Here is a 23,910-nt window from a genome sequence, read left to right on the forward strand (position 1 = left end):
TCCCTACAGTGATGGAATGTTCTATAATACATCTTGACTACATCAGTGTCAATATCGTGGTTGTGATATTGTACTATAGTTTTGCAAGATGTTACATTGAGGGAAAACGGATACATGTGAGATGGCTCTGTATTATTTTTTAGAACTGCATGTTAATCTACAGTTTGCCCAAAATAAATTTAATTTCAAGAATCAAGAACCAACAAGTGTTCTTTTCTCTGGGTTCTAACCACTCTTCCCACAAAGGCAGAGGATAAAAGAACTATCATGCTTCCAGAATTGGGGGGAAGAGTGGCAGGTGCGGAAAGGCAGGAGATACAAAAAACGCCCCCCAGCTGCCTTGTACCCCAAATATTATTGTACTGCACATAAAATGGAGAATGAGGGCAGAGAGATGGTGACCAGGGAGAAATTAAAGAAGAGATGAGTCTGGCGTGTGCTGTATGCGGGGAGCTCAGGGGAGGCAAAATGCACTGCAGAGTCACTAAGGGTTAAGGTTCATGCAAGGAGCAAGGGCCACCCAGGCCCCTGCCTCTGACCACAGGGACAATGCCATTCAACAGGTGCCCATTTTCAAATTCACCAGATTTCTCCAGAGAGGCTGTGGGCCTAGGGCAAAGAGTCCCCCGGGCATTTCTCCAAATCTAATAAGAGCTACCATTCAGCGCACACCCTCTGAGTGCCAGGCACTAGGCCGTCTGTTTACAGCCCGCCCCCCCAGTCTCATCCACAGGGCAGGCTGCTATCTCCATGCCACAGACTAGGAAGGCCAGGCCAAGCCCAGGCCTCTTGCCCTGGACCACTTGTCTCCCTGTCTGACGCTCTCACCCATAAAGACCTTCATGCTTCTACTGTGGCAGGGCAGCACGGGCCCCAGCCCCTCCCCGGAGCAAGGAAATCACATTTCTCAGGAGGTATTTCTGGGCCAATTAAATCAGAGAGGCTGTTAGTGCTAATGTGTAATTGGTTTTAAAATCAGCAGACTTGCCTAGCTCTGGATGACAATATTTAAAAAGCAAAATGCCCCCATCCTGAGTGGTTCTTGTAAACCATGACCGAGCCCTCCGCAGCTGCAGCTGCCTTCTGTCAGTTCCCTCCTTGAAAGCAGTGGCTCAGCTCTAATTGGCTGCTAGGGATAAATATTTACGGGACTGTGTAAACGGAGAGCATCTGCATCTGAGGTCTGGTGGCAGGATCTCCACGGCAGCACCCAGGAAAGCCAGTGGGCTGGGGGCTCTCCAAGCTGGCCATCCTTTTTCTGCAAATTGACAAGCACTGTAGTCTTCCAGACTCGGGGCCAAATGTCTAATTAAATTCCCAGACCAGGGTAACCGTGTTGGCTCCTCCTGGGTTCAGGAAGGCCACAGCTTCCAGGCTGGGTGGGGAGGCCCTGAGAGGATGTGCAGGCCCCTCCTAAGGCCCCAGGCTCATCTTCAGAATCCCACCCCTGCCTGTGGGGCGCTGCCCATCTCAGGCTGGGGAGACGAATGGGCCTGGTGTTGGGCCCCGCTTCCCCACTGACTACCTCTAAGGGTGGGGAACTGCTCAGTCGGTAGGAGATGCGGCCTCCTCCTCCGTTCAGTGGGGGTGAGATCCCCACCTCCCAGGCACAATGAAGACGTATAACAAGGAACAGCCACCACGTGGGACGGGGCCAAGCACAAAAGGAGGACCAGGCTGCGTGGCAGCCACTAAGATCTGAGTACGTGGGTCTCAACCTGGGCTGCACGTGAAAACACCAGGGCGCTTTAAAAATAGATTGCTCGGCCCCACTCTTGTGCCACTGGAAAATCACCTGGGCCCAGGAATCTGTTTTGTTTTGTTTTTTTAAGGAATGCTCTGGAGGATGCTGATGTCGTCAGCCGACAACCCAGTCGGCAGCCAGGGCTGAGTCACGCTGACCTCAGCCCACCTGGCTTCAGCCGCAAGTTCTACTCTGGACAGGAAGCCCTCCCGGGTCTCGGCCGGCAGGGCGGGGCAGCCTCTACAGTCCCTCAGGACTCTGTCGGAAGTGCTCCTCTGGTTTTAGCCTGCACACCCTGGTACCTTGGCCCCAGGAGGACACTAGCAGAGGCCTGTGGGTGACCAGACTGCATTTAATGATGGCAATTCACACACTCCTGCATGCGTCTGAGCAAGCCCTGTGTGAAAAGCCCCATGTGAGGGCTGTCAGGGTGCAGCAGGCAGCTCGGCCCCTCCTCATGTGAGCTGTGCCACCCTGGTGGTCCCTGGACCTCCTCAAGCTCTGTCCCCTCAGTGTCACAGCAGAGGGTTGGGCTGGAAAGCCTGGGAGCTCACAGTAGGGAGTTGTCCTGGTTGGGGGCAGGGTGGCAAAGCAGGGGCAGTGTCTCTAAGGAGAGAGGGTTGATGAAATGAAGGGTCAGGGCGGACAAGCCCCTGCCCCGAGGGGCCTCAGTTGACCACATGAGAACCCAGGGACACACTGTGAGCTCAGGCTCCTCAGTCCAGACTCCACCAGGATGAGAGGGGCTCGGCTTGGCTGAGGCCTGCTGGCCAGCGCCTGCCCAGGCCCAGTGCCCACGGGACTGTCTCTGTGTGCAGGTCCTGGGAAGGGGACCTCAGGGCTTCAGCTGAGAGGGCTGGGAGCCAGTCTATGGTGTTAATCGGGATACTGCTGTGGGCCAGAAAGAACCTCTGCCCCAACACCACAGCCAGGCAGCCGCGCCTTCGCTGGGAGAGTAGCCTGGCAGAAGTTAAGGATTTGGGGGCATCGTAGCAATGGACCACATCCTCAGGGGGGCCACCTGCCCTCCCCTCCCCCCGCTCCGTGTGTGCCCTGAGTGCACTCAGTCCTCACCCTTCCCCGCTCTGCCTCCGGAGCCCTTCGTGGCCCCTGCGTAAGGACAGGCCAGCACCCCTCGTGGCTCACCTGTGCGGTAAGTGCTCCCTTCGCCTCTGCCCCAGTGGGCCTCAGTCACATCCACCACCTCTGGCTGAACCTGAGGACTGAACAGTGTGTGGGAGGGATGGGGGACTCCGCATAACAGTGCTGATTGGCTTCTCCTAAAGTCTGTGACCACAAACCCTCCTGTGTGAGCTCAACACAGTCCATGAATCTTACAAGTTTCCTGAGTAAGTTCTCTTTGCCACTTTCAGGGGGCGATTTCATACCCTGCCTTTTACGTTCAGAACCCCACTCCTGTCCCCACCTCAGCTCACACCGCGACTCTGCTGGTCTGAGACCAGGAGCTACCAACTGGGAGGCTCCTCACGCTCCTGCCACCAGAGCCACAGTCCCGCGGGCCTCACTCCCAAGCTTTCTGATTTTCCCTGCACCAACCAAAGATCTCTTACTCTCTGGGTTCCAGCTCCTCTACCTTTGCAAGAATTCCTCCCTCAGTTTATCTCCTCTACCCGCCGTCAATTCCTTTCACCAGGCCCCTTCCATGCACTTGCCTCTCTAAGACCGCTCCCCTCGGCCCCTCCTCTCCCAGCAGCTCCTCGTTTCCTGCCCCCTTTAGTGCCAAAATGTCTGAAAACAGCCAACCGCACTTACACTGCTCATTGGCCGCCTTTTTTGTCCACAATTTCCACTGCTGGTCAATTTCCACCAGCACTCGACCATTCCTTCTTCCCGCTACTCCAGTCTGACCCCTGGCCAGCTCACTTCGGGGCTGCCACGCCAGTGTCTCCTCTCTGCCCCTCTCTTCCTCGGGCTCCCAGGAGCATTCCACATGGAAGGGCATAGGTGAGCCTTGGTGACTCATCTCCTGGTCTCCCTTGCTTCACGGGCTGCTCTTTCTCAACCCCTCGGCGCCTTTCTCTACCTGACCTCTGGGTCCCCCGTTCTTCTGTTCCTGGATGATCTCATCTAGGTCCATGACTTTAGACATCATTCATGTGCTCATGGCTCGCAAATTTATAACTCTGTACCAACCTCTCCCTGGAGCTCCAAACACATAGCTCAAACTCGACATGTCCACTCGGATGACTCAAGGCATCTCGGACCCAGCGTGCGCAGAAAGGACCTCGCCATTCCGTACCCTCCCCCACCCCATTTCCCATCTTAGTAAATGGTACCGCCATCCACTCAGTGGCCCAAACCACCCACACAGGAATCTCTCTCACTTCTCTTTTCCGTCCTGATGCTTTTGCTTTGAAATATAGCTAGACCCCACCAGATTTCCCATCATCACTCTCAACCCTGGCCCAGCCTGCCATAATCTTTTACTTGGAAACCGAAATCATTTCCTAAGTGATGTCCCTGCTTCCCTTCCGTGGGCGGGGCTGCTCCAGAGAGGAGGGCTCTGAGAAGGGTCCATCTCCTGCTGTGCAGACTACGTGGTGCTAACCTGATTGATTGGGTTGCCCGAGGGGAGGTGCGTGTCCCTCCCTTCTGTCACACTTCCCTCAGAAACAGCACTTCCATTCAGAAAGCCAGATCAAGTGCCATTAACAAATTAATTCTGATCAGCGCAGCTCAAGCACTCAGCCCTCAAAGCAATCCCGCAGTCCTGCAGGGGCTGTCCTGGGCCTGGCCTGGTAATGAAGTGGAAACATGCTGGAAGCAGAGGCGGTTATTCTGGTGCCTGTCTCTGTCCCTGGAGGGGAGAGGAGTGGGATTTGATTACAACGTGGTTTCCTGAGGGAATTAACTCACTTTCGAAATGTAAGTTATTAATCGCCCAAGTGGCAGGTAGGTCCGTGAGGACAGTCGCTCTTGCTCCCCCGCTGGGTCCTGAATCCTCCTATTTAGGACCAAGCATTCAGTGGGTGGCCAACCATCAGATGACAGAACTGGTAGGTGGGAGGTAAGTCTGGGGCCTGGGGTCATTCGTCACCCTCATTCTCTTATTTAACCAATGTAACCGGGCCCCCCACCGTGCTCAAGGAGGGCTGTAGCAGGGACACCCGAGCTGAGCACTGCATGACACAGGGAACCAGAACCAGTCGGCTCTGGGGGAAGAACCTTCTAGAGAGAAGGCCTAGAGAATGCAAGTGCCTGTTGCCAGATAGCCAGGTCCCAGTATGTCCAGCACAGCCATCCTTGCCAGCTGGCTGCTGTCCTGGTGGTCCTGTGGATAGGACGGGCATGTACCTGCTAGGCAGCTGGCTGTGCCTGGGGTCGGTCCACCTGCTTGGGTGCCACCTTCCCTCCCTCCCTCCAAACCCTGTCACTCCTGCACAGGGCTTTGCTCCATTCCCACCTCTTCCATCAAAGCCTTTCGAAATCCCAATTGGAAGGACTCCCTCCCTCTCTGAAGTCCTGGAGCAGTTATCTGACACCTGCTGTCTCCATGGCCCTGTGTGGATAAACGTCGCATTCCCATGTCCTGGGAGCTGCTCCCCCATGCCCGGGCTGCTCAGGGGCAGGGGTCTCGACCCTCTGTCTCTCACCCGCCCAGGCCTAGCCCTCAGTTACAGACACTCAGGGAGGCTGAACGGATTGTCTGACCCAGTGGAAGTCTGAGGGGCAGATGGAGACTCAGAGCAGGACACTCCATCCGGCCCCTGGAACGAGGGCTGGCTTTGGGTTTGAAAAACAGTTTCCAGAAGGATGATTAAAAATTTTCAAGAATATTACTGGCTTTCTTATGGGAATGCTTGGAGACTTTCACACAGAAAGCAGCCAGCCAGAAGGAGAAGGGCCAGCTTGAAGAGGAAAAGTCCTGGGATGGCAAAACCAGGTGAAGGCGGTGGCGGACCACCTTCCCAGAGGCAGGTTTCCTCCCAGACCTGCACCTGACCACAGCTGACCGCACTCCAGCATTCAGACCTGCCCAGCTCTCCCTCGCAGCAGGCCTTCCTCTGCGAAAGCCTCTCCGCCCCAACGCTCCCAGACACCCCACAGTTCCAGCGCTAGGCAGTCTCACCCAGAGGCCAGCATATTGTCAGAGGAAACACAAGGGCACAAAAGCGGCTTCCGCTTCAAGGCGCCTCTGCTGACCGCAGGACCTGCAGCGGGTCCTGCGCGGGAGGGCGGCCCAGGCTCGCGGCTAAGCTGATGCGGATGAGGCCATGGCGCCCACCCCGGAGGAGGGGAAGCCGATGGGAATGAGGATGAGATGGGCGTGGAGACGCGCCAGGCACTGCCGCTGACCTTTCACGAGGACTGTCCTGGCCTCGGCCCACTCGCTCCTCCCGTCAGACGTCAGCAGGCCGATCGGAGGCGAGCGCTCGTCCTCGTTGGCAGCCATTCTGACTATCTTTCTCAACTGAGTGAACAGATCCCCCTCACTGAGACGGCGGAAATTAATGACAACATCCAAGACAAAGAACTGTAGGGGAGACAGGTCAAACACGTCACTCGTGGGGCGGCCCAAGGCGCCAGGCCTCCACTCAGCCTTTCCAGGGGAGCTCGGGATGGGTGCTCGGGCCCCAGGCTCCCAGGGCCCTTGGTGGTTCCGAGTAGCCTCAACCTGGGGACCAACCCAGTGCTGCCGGCTGTGCTCGATTCCAAGCTGCCCCCAATCAGAAAAGGCAAGATTAAACTTTGCCAAGAGAAAAGTTGTTTTGTGGTTCCTAGTTCAGGTGTAAAACCATTAGGTTGTAGGGAACTGAGTATAAGTTGGTACAACCACTGTTGGAGCACAGTGTCTACCAAAATTAAAAATGCACACACCTACAACTAAGCAATTGCACTTATAAATGCATGTGTTAGCCTAAGGCTTAGAGGAACATACCCGTGTGCACTGGAAGACATGGGCAATGTGCACCCCGGCCTTGTTGGCAATAGCAAAATGGTTCTCCAGGAGGGGGTGGCTGAGTGAAATGTAGTGTCCTTGTCCAGCACATGTCTATGCAGCCATTGGAAAGAGCAGACTAGCTCTAGGTACAGCTGTGGGGATACATCTCAAACACATGGTGAGTGGAGGTAAAAAGCAAGCTTGCAAATCATATGCAGAGGAAGATTAAAATGGAAATCCAACACGCTCTATGCATAAATATATGCACCTACATATGTGTAGCTACATGTGCTCTGTATGTGAGCCCTGTGGGGCTGTCATTTTGCAGCGCTGAGGGCCAAAGCCTTGGACTTTGTGAAAGGTCTGGTCCTAGGCCCAGGTGGAGATGCCCTTTTCAGCTGACTGACATGAATTCCTGGCTCCCTACCCCAATCCAGAGCAGGAGCCACGAGAGCATTTCTGAGAGGGGTGCAGACTGCGGCCTGCTGGGGCTGAGAAATGCTGGCTTTGGCTTGTGAATGAAGATGGAGAAAGGTTTCTGGTCTGTGGCTGGCCATCCAGGGTGCCAGGTGGGCCATGATGCTTCCTAGTTGGCCTTCAAACATGGGAACAGGGGTCACAGCCACCCTCAGATGGCAGACTTCCACTGAGCTCTCAGCTCACTGAAAAATGTGAGATGAGCCCAAGAAGAACACACTGTAGAGCAAGTACTGGAGGTCCCTGGGACAGTTGCAAAATTGGGTTTTAGCAAAAAACAAAAACCCCAAACCAAAAAAAAAACCCTTTTTGTCAGATGAAATATTGATGTGATGCCTCACCGTATAGAATATAGAGTGTGGTGGGCACTGGGGAGGGTTCAGGAGCCCTCAGGCTCAGCCCATCCCCCAGGCCCCAGGGTGTCCTTGTTGGCTATGTGGAATCCAGCCTGAAGACCTGAGCTGCAGGGTATAGAGTGTGGCGTTTGGGCATTGGCCGGAACTAGGAGTCCATCTCACTCTTGGACAAACCACTTGACTTGTCCGAATCTCATAGCCTCATCTGTTGCACAGAGATCCTAAGATCCTGTCTGCGGGGTCACTGTAAGAATTAAACAGGATGAACGTGTGTGTGAGTGCTGAGCCCATGGTCTGGCACATGGGATGTCCCGTCAGTCAGTCCACAACTCTGTCCATCTGTCAGTGTGTAGTCTCCAGAAAGACCACAGCCTGGGGGACTGCATGGAAACAAACAGATGTGCAGGTGGAGGGGCTGAGGCCATGCTGGGTCTTGTTCACAACTCTCAGTCCATCAAGGCTGAAATGAGAGCCCAGCGAGTTTATTCTCCAACTGATGATTCTCCTCATTCTTAAAAGCCAACTGGTAGAGAGAAACGGACTGACTGGGAGTAGGAGACCCCAGTTTTGGGCTTACTGTGTGACTCAGGGAAGTGGACTGAGCACCCCTGGAGAAGCAGGAATGGATGCATGCACATGGCCACTGCATGCCCCACGCCCCTCCCCAAACCCAAGACAAGAGGCCACTTACCTGGTTGCAGCAGGCCACAATGACATGCTCGGGCTCAGGCATGATGCTACTCTTCTGGGCCACCAGCATGTCCTGGGTGTGGCCGGGGAGCCGGTAAGAGGAGAACAGCCCGTAGTACTGCTTCATACAAAGGGGCTGCCCTGACAGTTGGCCTGTGGCGCAGTCCATGGGGATGGAGTGGCTGGAGGGGTAGTGGGGAGGGAAGCAGCCATCAAGGAGGGGTAGGGGGAGACAGGGAATAGAAATTCATTCTATTATAACCTGATCAGGCAAAATGGGGCACAAAACTCAGAATTACATCAGCATGTCAGTCACAGAGCTCAATTGTCCACTTTTAAAAGTAATGGAGTGCCCATTTCCAGGGCACTGGAAAGAGAGACTCTTAGGGTTTTCTCAAACCTCCACTAATCCCCACTCACCCCTGTCTCAGGCACTGCATATGTAACCCTTGCCATGTAGCCCTCTGCACCTTTGCTTATGCTGATCTTCACTTGGCAAACCTTTTCTCCCATCCCCGAATTCAACTGTTCTGTTGAGAAAACCCTTTCCCCTCATTTAAGAGCCTACTCCTTATCATCTCTTTTAGAAGCCTCCTGTGAGGTCAAGGCAGGAAGTTCTCTTTCCCTTGTAATCTCAGCATGCCTTATGTCTATCCTTCCTTTCTCTCTCCCTTCCTTCCATCCATCCACCATCCATCCACCCATCCATCCATCCACCATCCATCCATCCACCATGCATGCACTCATCCATCCATCCACCGTGCATCCACCCATCCATCCATCCATCCACCATGCATCCACTCATTCATCTATCTACCATCCTTCCATCCATCCATCCACCATGCATCCACTCATTCATCCACCATCCATCCATCCATCCACCCATCCATCCACCATCCATCCATCCATCCATCATCCACCCATCCATCCACCATCGACCCATCCATCTGTCCACCATCTATCCATCCATCCATCCATCCACCATCCATCCACCATCCATCCATCCATCCACCCATCCATCCACCATCCACCCATCCATCCATCCACCTTCCACCCATCCATCCACCATCCATCCATCCATCCACTATGCATCCACTCATCCATCCATCCATCCACCATCCATCCACCATCTATCTATCCATCCATCCATCCACCATCCATCCATCTGCCATCCATCCATCCATCCACCATACATCCACCATGCATTCATACTTCTATCCATCCTTCCACCCTTTCAGCCAAAAAATATGTGCTGGGCCTCTCCTCTGTGGCAGGCACCATTCTGGGATCTGGGGATAAAATACAAGACATGTACTTCCTGCTTTAATGGGGTGCAGGTATGAGGATGTGTAGGTGGGAAGTAGACCATAAGCAGCAAAACTGATGAAACAGGAGACTTTCAGGTGGTGAGACAGAGTGACTGGCAGGGGTGGGAGGAGGTGACCAGTGGCAGTATCACTGAGACCTGGTAGATTGAGGTGGGCCCTAAGGGTGAGAGACCGCCATGGAAGACAGCAGGGTGGAGTGTCTCATGGAGCAGCCAAAGTGTGGGCATCAGACTGAACTGTCATGACTGACCCATGACAGGGTGAGTGCCTGAATCCAGAAACGTTTGTAGCAATGCAAAATAATTTTATGGCTGTTGAATCTAATAATAAAACACATGGTCTTGTATTTTCTGCTTTTGTACCATTTTTCTAGTAATTCATTTTTTGTTGTGTTTTTAAAAAATCAGTCCTTCCTAGAGATAGTTTGAGAAGCACTAAAGGCAGAAAGGGAGCCAGTGGGATTGAAGCCCAGTGAAGGGAAGGCCAGAGAGGTGGCAGGGCAGGTCCTGCCAGGCTGCAGTGGGGTGGCAAGGGGCTGTCATTTTATTCTTGGTGCAGTGGAAACCCGTGGAAGGCTGTAGCATGCAGGAGCATGATTTGGTTAATGTTTTGCTTTTTAAATGGTTACATGTGGAGAATGGACCAAGGGGGTCACAGGAAGTACAGGGAAGGAGATGGAAAGTGATGGGGCTGTTGGGAAGGAAGGAGGGAGGGGCTGGGGATGTGTTCTGGAGGGAGGCGGTCACACTGGAGCGCTGTGGATTAGATGAGGGTGTGATGTAGAAAAGGAACCACAGGCGGCTTCCCGGACTCCCGGCTGGGGTGCGCTGGTGTACTTACTGGAGGGCAACACCGGCAGGGGGCACGGTGGGGGCGGGAGCGAGTGGCAAACCTCTACTGGGCTCGTCTGCAGTGACTGGAGCCACCCCAGTGAGGATGTCTAGGGGCTGCATGATCGATTGTGGGGCTCAGGGGAAGGGACAAAGCTGTTTTTTGTGTCTGTTTATGTGTCTGTCTTGCCCAATAGTCTGAGAACCTTTTCAGGGCCGGGATGAGGCCTTATTTCTCTTCATCTTCTTAGCATCAGTACTTTGCAAAGTGACTAAGTGAGTGAATGAGTGAATTTTAAGGTTCAAATGTTCCAACCTTAAGTCATTTACAATCACTGGACGTGGGGACCTTCCTGTGGATGTGCCCGGGCATGTGTGTCTGAGTGTGCACACACACGTGAGAGTCTGGCATCAAGACTGTCAGCGATGGATGGGCACACGTCCCCAGGCCCAGCGGACAGGGCCGCTGCAGAGCTACTGTAAGGGGGGAGGCCCTTTGAAAACAGAGACATTGCAATGAGCTGGAGGGGTGAGTTCTGGAGGAGGCAGACAAAGACACACCACAAGGAGACAGCAGCCCCAAGGTCTGGAGACCCAACACGAGAATGGGACAGTGACCGTGGCACTTAGAGAGGAGCAAGTAGAGTGTGTCCAGGAGTGTCTGGCGCAGAGAGGCACTGGAGGGTCTGCTGTGTGCGTAGCCAGGGCTCAGAGCTTGCAGGCATCATCTCATAGGACAGGCACAGAGGCTCCATGAGATGGCTACTATTACTATTTCCCTTTGACAGACGGGGAATGATAGCTAGGCGCCATCGCCCAAGGTCAACACACCAAGTAGTGTGGGAGCCCGAACTCAGGTATGCTGACCCCAGGGCCCAAGCCCTGAGCTGGTTTGCCCTGTGGATCTGGGAGCCCTGCCCGCTCCTCTCCAGAGAGAACAGCCCAACCCTGGGGGCGGGGGTTTGGGTCTGAGCCTCTGCCCCAAGGTAGGCTAAACACTGAGTTGCATCAAGTTGAACAGACAGTGAAGTTTGCCTCCTATGCCCTCCTCGCTCTGCCACCTCCCAGCTGTGTGACCACAGGCAAGTTACTTAACCTCTCTGAGCTTCAGCTTCCTCATCTGTATGAGGGACACTGCTTTGGGCCCTTCTCTCCCAGCATCCGATATCCTCATAGTCTCTGCCTTGGAGACCTGGGTCCTCCAGGTCCTCTCCCTCCCCCTGCTACCCCCAGCACCGTGGGGCTTGGCTGGGAGAGGGGCTTTCCTCTGAAATCAAAGCTAGTCCACGCTAGCTGTCAGAACACCCTTGTGTTCACTGACCTTGGTGCCATTGAAGAAACAGAGGCTCGGTGTGGGGACACCATTCCCCCAAGTGGCAAAGGGGAGCTCACATCACTTACTCTAAGAACTCTTCCTCCCCATCTTGCAATGTGTTCTCAAGCTTCAAACTAATGCACAACACGTGTGCACAACTGCGGTGTGGAGGGAGGGGCATTTTGAAAAGCTCAAGGAAGGACAATGCTTACTCCAAGAAAAGGAGTAGTTAACAATTGGGTCCCTAGTGCCTGATGCTGGGGGGGTGGGTGGGGAGACACCTGCTCTGTGACAGGAGCTGGAAAAGACAAGGTCCCTGCCCAGAGGAGCTCCCCGTCCAGTGTGGGAGGGAGAGAGAGGCACAGGCCGACTGTGCCTGAGCAGGGCGCTACCCTTCCCAGGCGGGGCCATCCTACCTGTCCAGCAGGGCCTTGTAGCTGAGCACGCCCGAGATGAGGCTGGCTGCAAACCTGCGGAGACAGGTGAGGCCTGGGTCTCTCCTCCCAGAGCCCAGGCTCTCCCCTCCCAAACTCTCTGATCACCCACCACATGCTAGGCCCTGGTGGGGCACTAATCAGATGTGGTTCCCATGCCCCCCAGTGCTGTCAGCCGATCACAGGCCTTGGATTTAAAATGCTCCTTTGGTGGAGCAGCTCTGGGGGAGAGGAGAGGAAACTGGGGTGACCTCAGGAAGGAGGAGGAGAGGGAGAGGGAGAGGGAGACCAGGAGGGCCACAGAGCAGGCCGGAGGGGCTGGATGGGGAGGGGTGGAGTTCTTCCCGGGAAAGGCCAGTCCTGGAGCTGGACAGGGCTAGGACCCCTGAAGTTTTGGAAAATTTAGTCTCCTGGGAAAAGCCAGTAATTTGGTCCCCTTAGTGCCAATGAAAAGGAAAGCAAGAACTGAGGGGAAAGATGCTAGAGAACCGTGCCACGGGACCGTGTCATCTTAACTATCCATGGCTGATGAGGCCTGGCTTAATTGCATTGGGAGGAAAATAGCCCCTCAGATGCAATTTTGAGGACCGTTCTCAGAAGTCATCCATCACACCTTCCTTTTACCCAGGGGAGGCCCCGGCTGCAGGGGGAGGGGCTGACTGGCCTCCAGGCCAGCCAGGCTGGTCTTGGGGAGCCAGGGGTGGGGTGGGGCCTTCCCAGCATGGTGCGCCCTGCCCAGAGGGGAGGTGGGCACTGCCTCTTCGCCTCAGGCCACTTTGGCCCACCCCTGCCTCTGCACTGTCCCTGCCCTTTGCCCCATTCGGGTCTTGAGAGCAGAGGCTCTGAGGGCCCCCGCAGGGAGACTCTTCCTTCCCCCACCCTGCCTCGTCATCAGTGGGCCCAGCGGCCCTTCCAGCGGCTCAGTGAGCTCTGAAATTGCAGCAGATGGCGCAGGCTCTGGCGGCTGGCAGGGAGGAATCGTCTCCACCCCTCTGGGGCCTCTGTTTGGAGCTGGGGCTCTGCAGGGCAGCAGAGACCCTCTCAGACAGCCCTGTGCTGTGCCTCTCAGCAACAAGTACTGACACACGCCTCCTCCCAGGGCCTGGGCCAGGTGGCAACTGGTGTGGGGACATCTGAGGCCCATGACCTCTGTTAGTGCCACCCCACCACAAATAAACATATTCTGAGGCCGACCGTGTATTTGTTACTTGAGTGCAGCCACACCTAGCCTCCTTCCTGACCTGATGGCCTGGAGGTCACTGTCTCGCTCAGCCAAGGCGCTAGCTTTGGCCTTTCCTTCCTGTCTCTGGGGCCAGGCCCCCTCCCTTGGGCAGGTCCCCAAGCTGGGAGACCAGGAGCACCGTGGCCTCACCTTAGCTGGTCGTTGGTGTCTTGGAAGTGCTGCCGAGCAAAGATCACAGCTGGGCTGGAGTTGACAGGCAGGGCCAGGCGGTTACTGAGATACATGTCGTTCAGCCAGTACTCAGACACCTGCACGGAGGGAAGTGGAGGCACACGATGACACCCCCTACCCCAGCCAAAGTGCCTCCAAGGGCACCTTGCCTATGGAGGACACCAGACTCCTCCTGGCAGCCCCAAGGGAAAATCAGGACACATCCTTGGAGCACTCACTTCATTCATTCATTCCACAGACATACACTGAGCTCCGGTTATCTGCTCGGGCCCAGGTGTCCCCAGGCCACCACGCCCGTCCTTCACCTTTGCCCTGCACTAGCTCCTTTCTTCCATCCTGGTTTCACATCCTGGCAGCCTGTTGCCCCCATCCCAGTCCCCTGTTCGTCCTTATGCGTGTCTCCTTCCTGCCCTTCACCCCTTTTTCTTCCTGACCTCATCCCTATGCCCATCTGTCCCCCATCCCTCCTCCTGTCTGTCCCTCACCTGGCCCTGGCTGTACCCCAATCCATGCCTCCTGTCTGTTCCCATCTCTCCCCCATCCCTGTCCCCATATCTCCCCCATCCCTGTCCCCATATCTCCCCCATCCCTGTCCCCCTTTGCCCTGTCTGCCCGTATTTGTCCCCGACCTGCCCCTCACTCACATCCCTGTCTCCGGGTCTGCCTCCTGCCCCTCCCCGTGGGTCCTGTCTCCCCTATCACCCCTTACCCAGTTGGCTGTCTTTTCCTGCCGCTCCAAGAGTTTTTGCTGCAGGGTCTCGCCAAGGCTGCCAGGGGCCCCAAACCGCCGCACGATGGCCTGACTCTTCCGGAATTGCTCCTCGGGTACCAGGTGGCGCATGCACCGCAGGTAGGTAGCCAGGGTCTGCTGCAGTGGGGGCACTGGCAGCTTGGGCAGTGCCTGGAAGAGAAGGTTCATAGGCACTGTCTGTCTTCCGGCACGGCCTTGGTATCTGTCTCGCTCTGGCCCGTCCCTGCTCTCTGTCCTGGGACCTGTTTCTAGGGCTCGACTCAGCAGAATCATGAATTTAGGAAGCTCCTGTTTGCTCTCCCTGCTCACTCCATGCTCTGTCCCCAGGAAGACACAAAGTGCAGAGGAAAAGACCATGATGTTGGCACCAGACAGACCTGGGTTCATACCTCAGTCCTGCTGCTGACCAGCTCTGTGACCTTCGGCAAGTCACCCTCCCACTGTGTCTCAGTTTATTCCACTGTAAAACGGGGGTAATGACCCACCTCTCATAGGATCAAAGGGATAATGGATGTGAAAGTGTTTATAAACCATAAACGACGGGTCTAAGATGAAATAGTCCTATTATTGACATTGCTGGCTGCTGGTCACTCTTGGTATAAGACTGGGGCTCCAGAGTCTGATTAATCTCTGGACCTGAAGGTTGGTACTCTTAGGGAGAGATCTGGAAGGGTAAAAGATGGTTTGGGGTGGAAGACACTCAGCACTGCCCCAATGACCAGAATTCTGCAAGAAGTTTCCCTGGAAGATGACTCATGTCCTGAGCTCTTCGTAAGTCCATCCTAGCTATAAAACCCAGGCAGGGAGTTTTGATCCATGTGGGTGTTGGGGGCAGGAGTTGGGGGTACAGTGGCAGTCCCTCCTCTCCAAATCTCTCCAGGCCTCAGCTCCTCATCCTTAGGACGTAAGTAACAATTCCTACCTGAGAGGGACACAGAGAGAACTGAATGGGAGAAACAACTGGCCCTAAACAGACACATAGAAAATGTTAGGATGTTGCTGTCCTTATCCCTCCAGAGGAATTCCTAAGAGGAAACTCGCAATCTTTGGGGGCCCCAAAGTGTGGCTAGAGTCTGGGCAGAACACCCCCCCCCCACGCCCTATGTGAGCACTGTGCCTCCCAGTTCACCCACCCTGTTCGCCCACTTAGAGGTTTCATGCGTGTCTTCAATTTTGTGACTTAGCCATGGCAGGTATTTTTGTCCCATTTATTGATAAGGAAACTGAGTCCCAGAGTGGAAAGAGCAGTCCAAGGTCACACCACAATCTGGTGGCAGAGCTGGGTGCTGAGTTCAGTCTTCCTGATCCACTTAGCTTCCTTCCCTGGTTGTTCTCTCCCTTCCCCACACCCTCTTTTCCAACCCCTCCTTCTCTTCTTCCCCACCTAGCCAGTGATGACAGGGAAGCAGGACTTTTAATGTTATTGCTTAAATTACACAAAGTCGGCGGGCAGTGGGCCACCATCCTGCAGGGGCTTCTGCTCTGTGGGTGGTGAGTTTCCATGAGGCAGCCACGGGTTCATCCCCACCATGGTGGCTGTGCAGGGAAGGGGCCCCTCGAAAGCACCCCCTGCTCTGCCGCTGCTGCAGCACCCTGGGCGGAGGAGGACGACCACGTGAGAGTGCGCTGATGGATGAATGACGGTCCTCCGCCTGTCTGATCCTGTCTTTAGAGTTCACTGCTCTGGCAGGCGTCAGTGCCAACTGCAGGCTGCTCCTGCCCTGGGGGATGATGGAGGACGGGTCTGGACAGCACCCAGGTGCCCTGCCCGTTCTCAGCCAGCCAGGTCCGGGCCCCCACCCAGGTGCTTTTGTTCTTCCTTCCTATGTGTGCATGTGTGGGTGGTGGGGGGCTTCTGTGAGGTGGGTGGGTGGGCAAGCACCTAGAGAAAGCCCAGCCCAGCTGGTGGTCTGACCAGGAGGGCCAGCAGGTCTGGCTTGAGGCCCTGCTAGAAACTGCCACCCTTTTTCTGGGGTCTGGCAATGTGCTGGGGACCCAGCCTGGGGAAAAGGGGATCAGCTCAGACATCTCAGCCTCCGATGCTCTTCCCCAGGCCCTCCCAGACTTCTGGCCCTGCGTCCCAGGTCAGTACAGCGTTCCAGGCAGTGCATGTGAGCCAGGCCCTGGGCTGGACTGGGAGACGTTGGGAAGGCGGAGCCTGCTCTCAGGGAAGCCATGGTCCAACAGGCTGGGGTGGGGGAGCATGCCGTGGGCAGAGGTAACAGCGGAGATGTCTCAGCTCCGGAGGGCAGGACAAGGTAGTGAGCGGCCTCGTGGGGAGAAGCCAGAAAGCTGTGATCAAGGTTTCAAATGAAGGCGGGGGGAAGAGGGCAGAGAGGGTGGCAAAATGACATTTGTGGGAGAAGGCCCAACACGTGCAGTGACCTGAAGTCAGAAGCGTTGCTCTATTACTCAAAGGCATGGTCTCAGGCCAGTGGGGAAGATGGTGCCTAAGCCTCCAGGGCTGCACTCTTGATAGCAGCTGGAGCAGAGAGATGGCAGGGCTTGTGGGTAATTCAGCCCCACTAAGGCAAGCCCACTGGGCTCAAAGCTATCAGAAGGAGAACTTGGGGTGTGGACCCTGGCCTGGTCAAGCTCTCCCTCTGGCTTTGGGACCAGTAAGTGTGGCTGTCAACATTCCCCTGGCACCCCCTAAGGCCACTCCCAGCCCCTCCAGGTCCTCCCAGGCTCCTCAGCAGGCCCAGGGCAGGGCTGCAGCCCAGGGCTCATGCCAGGAGAGTACAATGCTGGGGGCCAAGCAAATGCTGGGGGCCAGTGCCACCCAGGACTGCTCTGGAAGCAAGGGCATGTGAGCAGAGAGAACAGGGATGAAAGGGGGCTCCAAAAGTCACTCACAGACTCTTCCTCACTGCTGGGAGTCTTTGTTGCCATCTTATGAGGGCCTTTGTCCAGGATGGGCATCGTGGTGACTCCAGGTCCAGGGAAGCAGAGGTGTAGACCTGAGGACCAAGAAGGGGCAGGCATCAACACAGCAGCCACCTGGGCCTGCCATGATCACTCTCCCTCCCTCAGCTTGGCCCCAACTCACCCCATGAGGAGGCCAGAGCCTGATAGTGTATAGCAGCCTCTTTGCAGGCCTGGCCCCAGTCTCCACCCCCTGACCACATGTCCTCTAAGGGCCCCCAAATGGGAGAGGGTAGCTCCTGAAGTGGGCCTCCAGTGGGGACCTGTTCTCATGAGGCTGCTGCCACTGAAGGCCAACTGACCACCCCAGGACAACACTGAGGGTGCAGGGCTAGGCCTGCCCTCTCCAAATCCATGAGGGCTCTCTGGCAGAGCACTTGTTTTGTCCTGCCTGGAACCCGGTAGATATGTGCTTTGCTGATTAAAATCTCTTTCCCACTAGACTGTGAGCTTCTCAAGGACAAGACCCTCTCCCTGCCATGCTCAGTGCTTCATCTCTGGGGCCTTGTCTGGGGCCTGGCTTGGTGTAGGGTGAGTGTCAGTTAGCTGAGGAAAAGGAATGCATGGCTGAGTAGATGGATGTGCGCGTGTGTGGCACCGAGACCCTCCATTGTGCCCTGTGCTCCAAGAGGCACTCTGGGCTGACTGGGAGCCTGGCCTGTGGTCGGGGCAGGGAGGGCCCTGGGGCCTGCTGGATGGGTTGTGATGTAGGCAGTCTCTGGTCTGCAGGCCCCCAGTGTAGGGTGCCATGGGAATGCTGAGGAGGGTAGTGCAGGGAAGCTGGCCAGCCAGGACCCCTAGGGACCACCTGCTTTGGCCTGGGCAGAAGCAATTAATTTTGAAAGGTGCAGTAGAATTCAGCCAGGCCAAGGAGGCAAAGGCCATTTTATAAGGCTGTGGGGCACAACTGCTACCCTTTGAGATCCCCCTAAACCTAAACCTGCACAGGCACACACCCATGATTTCCACTAGCCCAGAGGCAAGTACGGCCAGGTATGGAGACATGGCACAGCTGGCCCCAGGAAGAGGGATGAACCAGGCCAAGGACGGAGGAGCCTGGGGCCGCCTTGCAGCCTGGGCAGAGAATGCAAAGTCTTTGCTGGCACAGTGCAGGGGCACTCCCGACTGGGTGGTCCCCAGGTCCCCCATGCCATAAGACCATAGAGGCTACCCTCAACTGCAAAGTAAAAGAGGCTGCATCCCTGGTGAGGGTGGTAGTGTTCTGAGGGGACAGTGAGGACAATGGCATGTTGGTAAAGGCCCTACAGACGGTGTGGCCAATGCCTCCTCTTGCTCTTGCTCTGGGGCCCCACCACTGCAGGAAGACACTAGCAAGGCTTGAGGGACCCAGAGCCTTGGAGAGGAGGGTGGGACCAGAGAGGGATAAGTTCCCTGATGGTTCTGTGATGGTCCCTGCAGCTGCCAGCTCCTCTTCCTCCTTGGCTCTTGGGCCAGTGCCTTAAGGGTGTGTGTGTTTGTGTGTATGTCTTTCTGTCTGTTTTGTACCTCCCATCCATGCGCCTTCTGGCCTGGCTTTCAAAGGCTGCCAGAGGGGTGTCTGCCCTGCCCTGGAGGCCCACCTCCAGCCTGGTTTGGGGTCACAGGCTATCTGTACCTGCAACCTGGCTCAGACTTGCCAGGGCAGCCACTTCTCCCCCTCTACCCCCAGCTCCCCTAGGGTCTGGAGAGGGGTGGGTGCCAACCGGTACTTCAGCGAAGTGGAGTGAGACTCGCAGACCCTCCCACTGCACACAAAAGCGAAGAGCTCCGCAGGTAGCAGATGCGGTCCAGGTGAAGGGAGAACATGCATGGAGTCCCAGAGCCCTGCGGGTCAAGCCTCTCCAAGCCCAGGCACCCAAGCAGCGGAATCTCGCATCCTCCCAGCTGTCCCCCGACGGCCGCTGCAGCCCAGGACTCCGCGGCTGCCGGGGCCTCTTGGCCCGGGTGCGGTCCATGGACAGAGCATCCGACCGCCGCCCTCGGCTCCTGGGCCCCGTTCCCCGCACCGCGCTGGCCAGGCCAGCCCAACCCAGCCCTCCTCACCTGCTCTCCTGGCTCCGCTGCCTCTGCTGCCGCCGCACCGCACGCGCCAGGAGGGACTGGGGGCGGGGGTGTGAGCCGGAAGGGACCCGGCGGAGGGGAGGGACGCGTCAGCAGCGCGGGGTGGTGCGGGGGTTGCCGCCCGGGTTTTTGGTAGAGCCTCCGACGTCGCCAGGTCCCCGCGGCCGCCCGACTGGTGCGAGCGAGCTGGCCGCGCCTCTCCTCTCTTCCCTCTTGTTCCTCCGCCCTCGCCTCTCTCCCTTTCCTGCCTCTCCCGGCCCCTCCCCCGTCTCTATTCTTCAAGGTCCTCTGTCCCTCCCTCCCCCCGCACTCCCTTCCCCGCCGCGAACCCACCTCCCGCCCCCGGAACCTGCCTGGACAGCGTGCTGGACTAGCTCGGACACAAGCGGTAGACCCAGGCCCGAGAAGGGGCCGCAGGACATTGCCCCGCCCATGCCCGGCGACCCCAGACCAGACTTCCCCAGTCCCCGTGCTCCCCCGACCCGGTTATCCCCGCCGGCTGCTAGTGCAGAACCCTGGAGCGGGGTGGGCCCGAGGAAATATCTGCCCTCTCCTCCCCACCGTCCAGGCGGCCAGTCTCACACCATCTTTCAAAATAATAATAATAATAAAAAGAAATCTGTTTGTTGTTCACTGCAGGACCTGCTTCCCTTTCCGTTGCCACCCCATCCCTGCGGGCGCCGTGGGGTGAGGGCTGTAGAGGAGAGGGAATACAGACTCTGTCGGGCTCTCCTCATGGCAGACCTGGGGGTGCTTAGGAACATGCGGCGAGAGGCAGACTCTCCTCCCAGACAAAAGCACCCCCCCATGTAGATCCACGCAAGAATACACACAACCCGCAAAGACAGACCCTGCCTGGACACACACATGCCCAGCCCCACGCTGAGGACAGACACGCACGCAAGGCAGTGCAGACCCCCGCAGATGCAATCTAACACACAGGCGACCCCAACCCAGCCACCGCTCCAGGCTGGGTCCGGAGGACTCTGCGGCGGTCATCAGACCGCGGATTTCAGGACTGGAAGTGTCGCACAAACGCTAGCCTGGGGCTCTCAGGACCGGGATTCAAGATGGGAAACTTTTCTGACAGCCCTGGGCGGCTGCTTGCACTCAGGGCAGCGTGGGGATGGAGCGAGTTGGCACCAGCTCCCGCACTTGCATCCCCTCCCTTCGCGACTCAGACCCGCAGGACCCGGACACAGCAGACACCTCCCTCGCCTCTCGCAGGATAGAGCCTAGCTCTCTAACGAGCACACACATCACACGCGCGCGTTCCGGAGATCGGACCCTGAAAGGTGGGATCTGTTTTTCTTCCTCTGTCCGGAACAGCTCGGCTCCTACCGCTTTCTTGAAGCCTGGACGGGGCGGGATGCTGGTGGTAAGGGAAGCTCAGCTCAGGCTCAGAACTCAGCGGCTGGAGCGGGGCGTGTCCTCAAAGGGCGGGGCCTGGCGTATCCAGCTGGAGCGGTCCTCAGGTTCCCCAGGGCGGCACCACGGGCGCTGCCCTGGGCCTGGGAAGGAGGGGCTGTCCCGGGCTGAGGGGAGCGTGCGCTCCAGGATGACCGTGGGTTTGCTTCCTTAGTATCCCACAGGCTGCCCGCATGCCCGCTAGGCTCAGGCCTGGTTTGGGGCTTGAAGACCCAACTCACCTTCTCTGTTCCGGCCCTGTGCCTGGCTACCCATCCCCCACAGTAAAGAGACTCGGCCTCCTGGGACAGACATGGTTTATTGATTCCAGCTAGAGGCACCGCGGTGCAGCGGTCGGTTTGGCACTGGGAGGAACGACAGGAAAGACAGACGCTTGGCTCTACCCAGAGGAGCCCCGAGGGAGGGGGGCGCGCTCCTCTTCCTCTCTACAAGGAGCGCAATCGCTTCACTTGCCTCGGCGCTCCACACCCCACTGGACAAAAGGGAGAGGGACACGGAATGGGCTATGGGGGGTGGGGTGGGATTCGGGCAGGAGAAGTCAAGACTGGCGGGCGGGGGGTGGGGGGTGGGGCTGGGGTACGCGCTAGAGGAGGCGGGCCCGAGCCTGAGCTGGCCAGTGCTCGCTTGCAGAGCAGCAGCCACTTTGACCCAAGGGGGTGGGGCGGGCGGCCTGGAGGAGGAGCCAGGCTGCTAGCTGCGGGTATGGTAGTAGTGGTAGTCTTCCTCGCACTCGTCAAAAGGGCCAGGAGGGCTGCAAGGCTCGCGGTCCGGATCAGGCACTGGACGCTCACGCAGGCGCATCGCATCGTACAGACCCTGCGGCGGCTCGTCCAGCAGCACGTCGCGCTCAGAGCGGGAGCGCGTCAGGAGGCCCACGTTGCGCAGCAGCAGTAGAACGGGCGCATAGAGCAGGTTGGCCAGGCCCATGCCCAGGCTGAGCTGCTCAAAGCCGAGCGAGTGCACGATGTGGCCCGCCACTATGGGCCCGAGAGCGTAGGCCACTGAATAGGAGATGTCGGCGATGGCGTAGACGCTGCCGTAGACTGAGACGTGGCGCACGTCGACTAGGAAAGCGAGTGTGGGCAGCAGCGCTGTGTCGACCAGCGCTATGCCGAAGCAGAGGCCGCAGAGCGAGACCACTAAGGGCGCGAAGGAGCGGCAGGCGGGCACAATGCATGAGCTGGCACCGATCACAGCCAGCCCCAGCGCCCCATACAGCCACTGCAGGTGTGGGTAGCGCGCCGCCAGGCGCACTGTGAGGTAGACGCCTAGCACGTGTGGCACGAAAGCCGGCAGCCAGGCCATGCCCATCTCCCACTCCGACGCTGCCATCGTGTGCTTCATCCACGTGGCGATCGTGGGCTCGAGGAAGGCGAGGGGAATGTTGCAAGTGGTGAGCGCGCCGGCTACCACGGCAATGTAGGGGTCTAGCATGAGGCGGTGGATGGGCGTGCCCACCGGCAGGTTGGCCCGAGCCCGTGCAGCAGCTGAGAAGGGCTTGGCCACCGCCAGCAACAACAGCGCGTCGCAGAGCGACACCGCGGCGAGCACCAGGAAGGGCACGCGCTTGCCGGCGAACTCATAGAGGATGCCCCCAAAGGGCGGCGCCACCAGGCTTCCGAAGCTGATGAAGGCCAGCGCCACACCCAGCGCTCGACTGCGCTCTGGTTCCTCCGGATACTTGTCGGCAATCATGGCTATGCCGGACGTGTCCGCGAAGGCCGAGCCCAGGCCCTGCAGGCTGCGCGCAGCGAACAGCGTGGCGTAGTCCTCCGCGAAGGCGAACATGACAGTGGAGGCGAACATGACGCCCAGGCCGATGAGCAGTGGCACATCATAGCTCATGCGGTCGATGAAGGGCCCGCTCAGGGGGTTCACCAGCAGCTGCAGGATGGCCTTGGAAGCAAACAGCACCCCGATCTTCACGTCTTCACTCTCCGTGGGGTATCGGGGCCGCAGGCCCGATCCGGCAGGCCACGCAGCCGTCGGGGGCGCCGAGCTGTTGGCCGTGTAGGCGCTGGCATTAGCTGGAGTGGGCAGCGGCAAGGTGGGCTCCCACACCTCGGGGGTCGAGCTGGGGCTATCGCTGCCCCCGCGCATGTGGGCGATGTAGTCGGGTACGATGGGCACGATGACCATGTACAGCATATTGTCCAGTAACAGTGCCACGCACACGATGACCAGCACCAGGCGCCGCTGCCGCCGGGGCTCCTGCAACGCCGCGCCCACTGCCTCCGACAGCTTTGTGGCCGCTGCCCGGGCCTGGTCCGCCGGTGCCGCGGGTTCCATGCCCTCACCCCGCTGCTCTTCCGAGGACGCCTCCACCAGGGTTGGGCGCGGGCGTCCCGCAGTGCAGAGACGAGGGCACTGGACTTTGGGGGCGCGGTCCTCGCCGAGCAGCGGCTCCTGTGCCTCAGGTGGCCGCGGGGCTCATGGCCCCGCGCCCCGGGAAAGGCAAGGACTCCGTCTGGAGAAGAGCCGCAGCTGCTCTTAGCCGATCTGGGGACCCGCCTCCGCTGAGCTCAGGGGCGGCCGGGGAGGCGGGCGCTCCGAGGGGCTGGGGCCGGAGACTGGGCGCACTGCCCCCGGGGTGCGCCCGGAGCAGCCCCCGCCGCGCTGAGACGCAGCCCGCGCCGGCCGAGGGGCATGCTGCTGCCGCCTGCCCGCCCGCCCGCCTGCTCGCCCCGCCACCGCGCTCCCCTCCCCTCGCGTCGGCTCTTGCCTCCTCCGCCTCTTCTTTTTTCCCTTCCACTCGGGGCTGTGACGCGGCGAGTCCCAGCCCCCGAGTGGTGCCCGGGCCACTTGCGTCGCTCATGCTAATGCGACGTCGGCGGGGCGGGGGCCGGGGGCGGGGCGTGGCCGGGCAGGGGTCCGCTCCCCAGATGCGCCAGGGCTGGAAGCCCCAGGAAGGGGTCTTGGTGCAGAAGAGTCCTGAAGGAGCCCCTGGAGATGGGTGCGCAGCGCGAGGAGCCGGCCCTCTGTCTGCCCCCACCTCCGGGTCTAGCTCAGCGCCGGCTCTTCTCCCACGGAGAGAGGGGAGCGGCAGCAGGTTCCCTGCGGCCCCTCGGGAGAGGGGGGAGCCGGGATCTTGAGATCTCCGCCTCAGCCAGGATCTCCGCGCACAGCGGGCAGGGAGCCCCCGAGGTGAGCCGCGCCTGAGTCCATCTGTTCTCGCAGCTGGATAGTGGAGCCGCGACCCGAGGGGCTCTGGCCACTGACCCCCAACCCTTTCTCTGGCCCCGCCCTCTGGCCCC

At 58.2% G+C, this 23,910-nt stretch overlaps 2 protein-coding genes across 2 annotated transcripts in view; both read right to left on the bottom strand.

Annotated features, from left to right (window-relative positions):
- The window catches only part of CHAT (choline O-acetyltransferase), a 49,408-nt gene extending 29,957 nt beyond the window's left edge, over window positions 1-19,451 (bottom strand). Inside the window, exons 1-7 of the mRNA XM_069460499.1 lie at window positions 19,211-19,451; window positions 17,099-17,202; window positions 14,201-14,392; window positions 13,450-13,568; window positions 12,060-12,113; window positions 8,172-8,352; window positions 6,062-6,239 (exon numbers count right to left, since the gene is read on the bottom strand). Coding sequence (XP_069316600.1) covers window positions 6,062-6,239; window positions 8,172-8,352; window positions 12,060-12,113; window positions 13,450-13,568; window positions 14,201-14,392; window positions 17,099-17,164 — 790 coding nt within the window. The 5' untranslated portion in view covers window positions 17,165-17,202; window positions 19,211-19,451. The remainder of the gene's footprint in view (window positions 1-6,061; window positions 6,240-8,171; window positions 8,353-12,059; window positions 12,114-13,449; window positions 13,569-14,200; window positions 14,393-17,098; window positions 17,203-19,210) is intronic.
- Window positions 19,452-20,935: 1,484 nt separating this feature from the next.
- SLC18A3 (solute carrier family 18 member A3) lies at window positions 20,936-23,376 on the bottom strand. Its single transcript, XM_069460813.1, has one exon. It carries the CDS (start codon window positions 22,943-22,945, stop codon window positions 21,347-21,349), a length of 1,599 nt encoding a protein of 532 aa, XP_069316914.1. The 5' UTR covers window positions 22,946-23,376; the 3' UTR covers window positions 20,936-21,346.
- Between the last annotated feature and the right edge of the window lie 534 nt (window positions 23,377-23,910).

Source organism: Eulemur rufifrons, chromosome 28, assembly GCF_041146395.1.
Source record: "Eulemur rufifrons isolate Redbay chromosome 28, OSU_ERuf_1, whole genome shotgun sequence".
In the NCBI taxonomy this organism is placed as follows: domain Eukaryota; kingdom Metazoa; phylum Chordata; class Mammalia; order Primates; family Lemuridae; genus Eulemur; species Eulemur rufifrons.

Bases quoted from the DNA above. Each gene is read 5' to 3' on its own strand.
- SLC18A3 (XM_069460813.1), bottom strand. From the start codon at position 22,945: ATGGAACCCGCGGCACCGGCGGACCAGGCCCGGGCAGCGGCCACAAAG.